Genomic DNA, 6,489 nt, shown 5'->3' with positions numbered 1-6,489 from the left:
ATAAGGAACGTATTTGAAGAATAGGCCGATTTTAACTGAGTTAAAATATACTCTATTTTCTGTTATTAAAAATACAACGAAAATGCTTCTGCAGAAAGATGCATTCGGGAGAAATTATGAAATAATAGACATGTAAGCGTTATTATAAATATAAATCATCAACAGCGTAAAATATAACAAAACATATATTTAGAATGTATAACAATAGAAAAATATTTCTTTTACAAAATATAATTTTTGGCGCATGTATACATATATATGTATATATATCAGATATAAAAAAAAAACATAAAGCTTAACAATAACGTGGGGTACTTTCAAGATATACTTTCACTCGTTTTGGTACTTGGTATTACATTCGGAAAATACCGAATTTAGTGTCAGATATAGGCACGTTCAGACTCGCTGACAAACTCAAGCCGAGTACGACTCGCGTGTCCACCGGATCAATCACACCATCATCCCAAACTCTAAAAAATATCAGGATATTCATAAAAAAAATTAATATTTTTTTTATGCAACGACAATAATTTACCTAGCACTGGAGTAATATGGATTGCCTTCTTTCTCAATCTGTTTTATAATTGGATTTTTGAGATTCTCTTCTTCTTCTTGAGTCCACTGCAAAATCGAAATTTGTATTTATATCTGCATGTTAAAGAAACAAAAATTAAATCATACCTGTTTGCCTTCTCTCTCACGTTGCTCCCTCGTGATTTGCGCTAATACGCTCGCTGCTTGCTCTCCTCCCATTACAGATATTCTAGCGTTTGGCCAGGAGTAAAGGAAACGCGGGGAGTAAGATCGACCACACATTCCTATTCAGATATTCGTATTATCTTAAATTATCTTTTTCTCTTTTCAGAAAGAAAATATTAAAATAGCTAAAAAGAGATACCGAAATTCCCAGCTCCGTAGGAACCCCCGATTATCACTGTGATTTTCGGCACCTGCGCGCATGCTACCGCTGTTACCATTTTAGCGCCATTTTTTGCGATACCACCTAATTCTGCATCTCTACCCACCATAAATCCTATATTGATGAACTTGTTTAATTATATAATTGCGTGACACGAATTTTAATACATTAACGGTGTTTATATAATTGTACCTGTAATATTTTGCAGAAAGATAAGAGGGATTTTTCTTCGAGTGCAAAGCTGTACAAAGTGAGTTCCCTTTAGAGCACTTTCCGAAAACAATACACCGTTGTTCGCAATTATGCCAACAGGATAGCCGTAAATTTTGGCGAATCCAGTGACCAAGGTTTCGCCGTATTGCGCTTTAAATTCGTGGAATTTTGACCCGTCCACGATCCTCGCGATGACTTCCTTTACATCGTACGGACGTTTCAGATTCACTCCGACGATGCCATAGATGTCATCGATGGCGTGGACGGGCAGCTCAATGTTTTTACTGATTTTTACATCCATAGACTGTTGCAGATTTAAATCTTTCACAACTCGACGTGCAAGATACAAAGCATGCGTGTCGTCTATCGCGTAGTGATCGGTTACGCCAGATTGCCTACAATTTTAATTATAACTGATTGAACATTTACGATCAGTGTAGTATTTAAAATCATTACCGACAATGAAGCGCGGCTCCTCCCAAGTCTTCTGCTGAAACCTCTTCACCCGTTGAAGCCTTTACCAGTGGTGGGCCAGCCAGAAATATTGTACCTTGATTGCCAACTATAATACTTTCGTCCGCCATAGCAGGAACGTATGCACCACCTATAACATGAATACAAATGATAAATCAGTACATAAGACAAAACAAAAATAAATGTTGAACTGCGGCTACGGTCAACGTGACGTTACAAATGCTTCGAAGCATTCCTCTTCTCTTTTCTTTCAATGAAGAAAGAAAGAGAAGAAGAATGCTCCAAAGCATTTGTAGTGTCACGTTGACCGTAGCCTGAATATCGATAATAGAAAATAATGACAAACCTGCTGTGCAACTTCCCATAACCACTGCGATTTGGGCTATCCCTTTGGCGCTCATGTTTGCTTGATTATAGAAAGATCTGCCAAAGTGCATTTTATCGGCAAAAACATCAGCCTGTTTGGTCAAATTTGCACCACCACTGTCGACCAGATATATGCAAGTTAATCTATTTTCCTCTGCAATTTCTTGTGCTCGTAAATGCTTCTTGACCGTGATGGGGTAATATGAACCACCCTTTACAGTACTATCGTTTACAAGTATTACACATTCGGTGCTGAAAAAAAAAATTTAGTTGAAACACTAATGTCGAAAGAATCTAAAATGTTGATTTTGTCATCTATGGGTCATATACCCTTCTACTCTTCCGATGCCAGTAATAATTCCTCCCGCCGGCACTTCGTCCTTACCATACATCTCGTAACCCGCCAATTGCGAGAACTCTAAGAAAGGCGAATTCTTATCTAAAAGAGTATTTATTCGTTCCCGAGGTAAGAGCTTCCCTTTGCTTACATGTCTGTCCCTGGCTTTCTGCCCGCCACCCTCAACTATCTTCTCCACAGTGTCTTTCAACTGATCAACAAGATTTTTCATTTGCGCGTAATTATCCTGCAAAAAATAATTACGTTTACAGTATATTTGTAGATAGATACGTAATTTATTCATGTTACAAAATTCAGTACATTTATATTTATAATATATCTATATAGACACGTGATTTGTTTATATTACATAATTAAAGCAAGAAGCACATGTTTGGAAGTTAATATTACTTATAATATCAAAGGTTGATCTTCGTGTATAAGTTTTATAAATTATGACGTTTATATTTTCCTCCAAAGTGGCACAAGTATAGTTACAAAAAAAAAAGAACAGTGAAATGCACAACTGTACTTCCTAACCTGATAAACTAGCGAACTGGTGTCCGGCGTGCTGCCGATGACGGACGCTTCCTCATGATAAAATCTCACGGAGGGCCGAAAATGCCTCAGCAAATAACGACTCCGTCGTAACATTGTTCATAAATACTTTTCTACCGCCACGAGAGAAATGACAGTCGATAACAATCGACACGTCTCGTAACGTGCAAGTCGAAGTTAGTGAACCTGCTCAGTGCTCCAGTGACGCACGTGGCCACGTAGAAGAGATTGTTTGTTTCTTATCATGGGACCCACACGTACACATATGTGTGCGCGATTAGATACGTGCATGACTGGCATTATTCGATGCATAATCGATGGTCGCGCGGGGTTATTTCTAGGCTAGGTCAGAGAGAAGCCTGGCCCTGAGGCCTGAGATAGCTCCTGCCCACAGGACGCGGAAACGCTTGCCGCGCGGCAAAAAGCGACGCAGTAGCCAATAAACTTTTGGTTCGTACGGAAAAGCAACACGTTGATTGGCTACCGCATCGCCTCTTGCCGCGCGGCAAGCGTTTCCGCGTCATGTGTGCAGAAGAAGGGGCAAGAAGGGGTTGAGTACTGTTTAAAGGTTATTCTACATAGAAGTCGTAGTCGTGAGTTGTAAGAAATTGACCAATCACATTCGAAGTTGAGGAGAATATTCAATCTGTGATTGGTCAATTTCTTACAACTCACCACTACGACTTCTATGGCTAGGTTCGTCTTGACGCTTTCAGCGCTGTAAGCATCATTCTATCTTTGTTGCACATTGAACATCAAACGAAGATAGAGCGATGCTTTCAGCGTTGAAAGCGTCAAGACGAACGCAGCCTATGTAGAATAACTATATAGCTCTACGATGGAATTACTGACTCGTTTGATTCAACCGTTTCACTTGAGTGTCCAATACATTATTACTGTGCAGGACATATACTACGTTTACGCGAGCGTTACTTCTGTATTAACTTACGATATATCACTCGTTTACGTGGAGTAAATTATCGTAAGTTACTACAGAAGTAACGCTCGCGTAAACGTAGTAATATATACATACATAGTTTATTACATTTTGCCAAAGTATAATAATATTAATATATTGTACAAAATAATAAGTACACGGAGATATATACATATATCACTGGGCCGAGCCCGCGCTTTTGGAAGTCACGTGGAAGTGACGTGCAGCGTTGTGCCTCATTTGCTACGCCGGTCACGTGGCTATAAACGTTGTTACTTAAGTCGCGACCCGCGCCCTCAATGGTTAATGTTTGCCGGTTCAGTTACACTTGTCGAAAGGTCGATTAGTTGAAAATCAGAGAAAAGCTAGGGTTTTCGAATAGCACGAAAGATTCGTTACGAAGAGGAAGTTGTCCGAGACAGGTAAAGAATTTATATTCTGTTTTGTTTCACCGACGGCCTGAACGAAAGTTCAACAATGTAACAAAGGTTATTAAAAGTAATATGAGATACGTAGTAATAATCGGGAAAAGAAACCACACGAGAGCACACGAGGTCATTAATAACTCAAGAAATGAACAAAGAACTCGAGATACATTAAAAACTGGAAAAAAATGCTCGGTTGACGGTACATACACTATTTTTTTATGTAAGAAAAAATGATGAAATGAGATTCATTTTCACGCATACCTAGTCTCAGGTAATTTGCTCGCCTTTCTCAGACTCTCTTTCGTCAGGGAAATTGAATTCTCGACGCAAAAAAAGGGAGGAATGTAAATTACTCCTGATTCTTGCAGCAAAGCGTACATAATTACATATTTGTCGCATTAAGACGTAATAAAATATTTACATGTAGCGTCATAAGTCGTCTGGATGGTTCCACATTGTCTGATTCTAATATGCACAACTTCTAGAAATTCTGAGAACGAACGCTGAATGATGACTTATATGATTGACTTCTGTTATTTTCCATTGTTTAACTAGAAAGTCAACTTTTTAGTATAGAAATAATTCTAGTATTGCAACAATTGATTACAATTTACATGCAGGTCTCACACTAGAAATTACATTGTTATTATTGAATTGTGCATTTATTTTTGATCCATTATACATGTTTTTTCACATGCATGCATATCATTATTTAGTAATAATTTTATCTTCTGTGCTTTTTGCATTTAAGATAATACATATATAAATAAAGGACACGATTAAAAAATGTCAGAGTCTTTCTATGTTAAATCATAATGCAACATCATATAATTTGTGTCGTAGAATTATTTCACCATGAGGAAGTCAGTTATGAGTGCACAGGAATGGAACAAGAAGGGTCTCGAAGAGGATAAAAAAGGCAATTTTTCAGAAGCATTAAGTCACTACACAAACGCAGTAAAACTAGAAGAGAACAAAACGTACAAAGCAATGTACTACAGAAATCGAGCTGGTGTATGTTTAGAGCTGAGCGATTACGAGAAAGTGGTTGAAGACTGCAACACTGCGTTAAAGATATGTTGTAACAAAGCACTGTATCGCAGATGTCGAGCACTAGAAGCGTTAGAGAGATTCGAGGAGGCATATCGGGATGCAGAGATGATTATTTCATCTGATCCCAATAACAAAGTTTTTCAACGCTTAGCGAGACGCTTGCTTAAAATTGTACAAGAACGTAAGGAAAATTTACATACTAGTCCTAAGGTAAATATATATAACTATCACAAAACTATTACAAAAGTTCGTTAACTAGCAAGACATGATAATTTAATCTAGATAAAATAATAATTGTAACACATTTTCCGTATTGGATGCATTAGTAAGAGTTTCTGTTTCGCTCAATATCACATATAATTTGATAAATGTATTTTTATTATCTCTTTTATTATATAATTATTAATTATTGTTAATCAATAGTTCGCACACTACGGGTAAAAATTACATCATACAAACATAATGTCACAGTTATTTAAATTTTTATTGCAGATCATTATATTTAAGTATACGCTTAATTTTGCTTTGTATTAGGTATCAGAAATGCTGGATATAGCATTTGACGTGAACGTTAGTGAAAAGGAACGTGAAATTGCTATTAATGATTTGCTTGTGCTCGCACGTGATGAATCTGGTGCCGAGGAGATCTTTAAAAAGGAAGGCGTATTCAAAATCGTTCAACTTGTGAAAGTGGAAAAGAACGAGGAAGTGATCTGCAGCGCGATTCGTATTGTAGGCGAGTTATGCGAAAACAATTTTAGTCGAACTAAGTTCGTTATGAAATACGTCGGTCTGTCTTGGTGTCTGGAACTAATGAACAGCACATCTATAGAGAGAGTTAACGCGTCTCAGTATTGTTTACAGGTAAATATCGAGTAAATTACATATAGTTATTTTACACGTATTTTAGTAATTAAAAGTTTATTGGATTTTTTGAACTTGAATTTTAGAATATATTGAACACTTACATCGACATGAATAATAAACCCGATTCAAATCTCAACGAGGATTTATGCGAGGCGCAAAAGGAAATAGACACGATTATGCTGTGCTTGTTGTACAGTATAACAAGTAGAACAATAACAGGCCCTGCTAGAGACGCAATAATAAAACTTATTATGAGTAACATTCATTGCGTAACTATGTTAGACTGGTCTAAACGATTTGTCGAACTTCGCGGTGTGCAAAGATTGATGGAGGTAGC

The 6,489-nt window shown here is 37.2% G+C and overlaps 2 protein-coding genes across 2 annotated transcripts in view; one reads left to right on the top strand and one right to left on the bottom strand.

The window, feature by feature from the left end:
- Nucleotides 1–221: 221 nt before the first annotated feature.
- LOC112458488 (methylcrotonoyl-CoA carboxylase beta chain, mitochondrial) lies at nt 222–3,208 on the bottom strand. The gene is made up of 9 exons (XM_025022142.1): nt 2,850–3,208; nt 2,303–2,556; nt 1,953–2,224; nt 1,589–1,736; nt 1,112–1,527; nt 899–1,033; nt 682–818; nt 536–621; nt 222–470 (listed from the first exon to the last, which is right to left on the bottom strand). Exons 1-9 carry the CDS (start codon nt 2,961–2,963, stop codon nt 353–355), a joined length of 1,680 nt encoding a protein of 559 aa, XP_024877910.1. The 5' UTR covers nt 2,964–3,208; the 3' UTR covers nt 222–352.
- An 814-nt stretch (nt 3,209–4,022) lies between these two features.
- The window catches only part of LOC112458511 (protein unc-45 homolog B-like), a 2,732-nt gene continuing 265 nt past the window's right edge, over nt 4,023–6,489 (top strand). The window contains exons 1-4 of the mRNA XM_025022195.1: nt 4,023–4,226; nt 5,076–5,495; nt 5,820–6,149; nt 6,236–6,484. Of these exons, the coding sequence (XP_024877963.1) occupies nt 5,088–5,495; nt 5,820–6,149; nt 6,236–6,484 (987 nt within the window). The 5' untranslated portion in view covers nt 4,023–4,226; nt 5,076–5,087. The remainder of the gene's footprint in view (nt 4,227–5,075; nt 5,496–5,819; nt 6,150–6,235; nt 6,485–6,489) is intronic.

Source organism: Temnothorax curvispinosus, unplaced genomic scaffold (genome assembly GCF_003070985.1).
Source record: "Temnothorax curvispinosus isolate PA1 unplaced genomic scaffold, ASM307098v1 QBEX01008959.1, whole genome shotgun sequence".
Classification (NCBI taxonomy): domain Eukaryota; kingdom Metazoa; phylum Arthropoda; class Insecta; order Hymenoptera; family Formicidae; genus Temnothorax; species Temnothorax curvispinosus.
This window is presented reverse-complemented; position numbering and strand designations above follow the sequence as displayed.

Excerpts from the sequence above, each read along its gene's own strand:
- LOC112458488 (XM_025022142.1), bottom strand. The coding sequence starts at position 2,963 with ATGTTACGACGGAGTCGTTATTTGCTGAGGCATTTTCGGCCCTCCGTG. Across the intron at positions 2,557-2,849 it reads CCAGTTCGCTAGTTTATCAG|GATAATTACGCGCAAATGAA; the intron begins GTTAGGAAGTAC and ends TATTTTTTGCAG. Across the intron at positions 1,034-1,111 it reads CTTTCTGCAAAATATTACAG|GATTTATGGTGGGTAGAGAT; the intron begins GTACAATTATAT and ends TCATCAATATAG.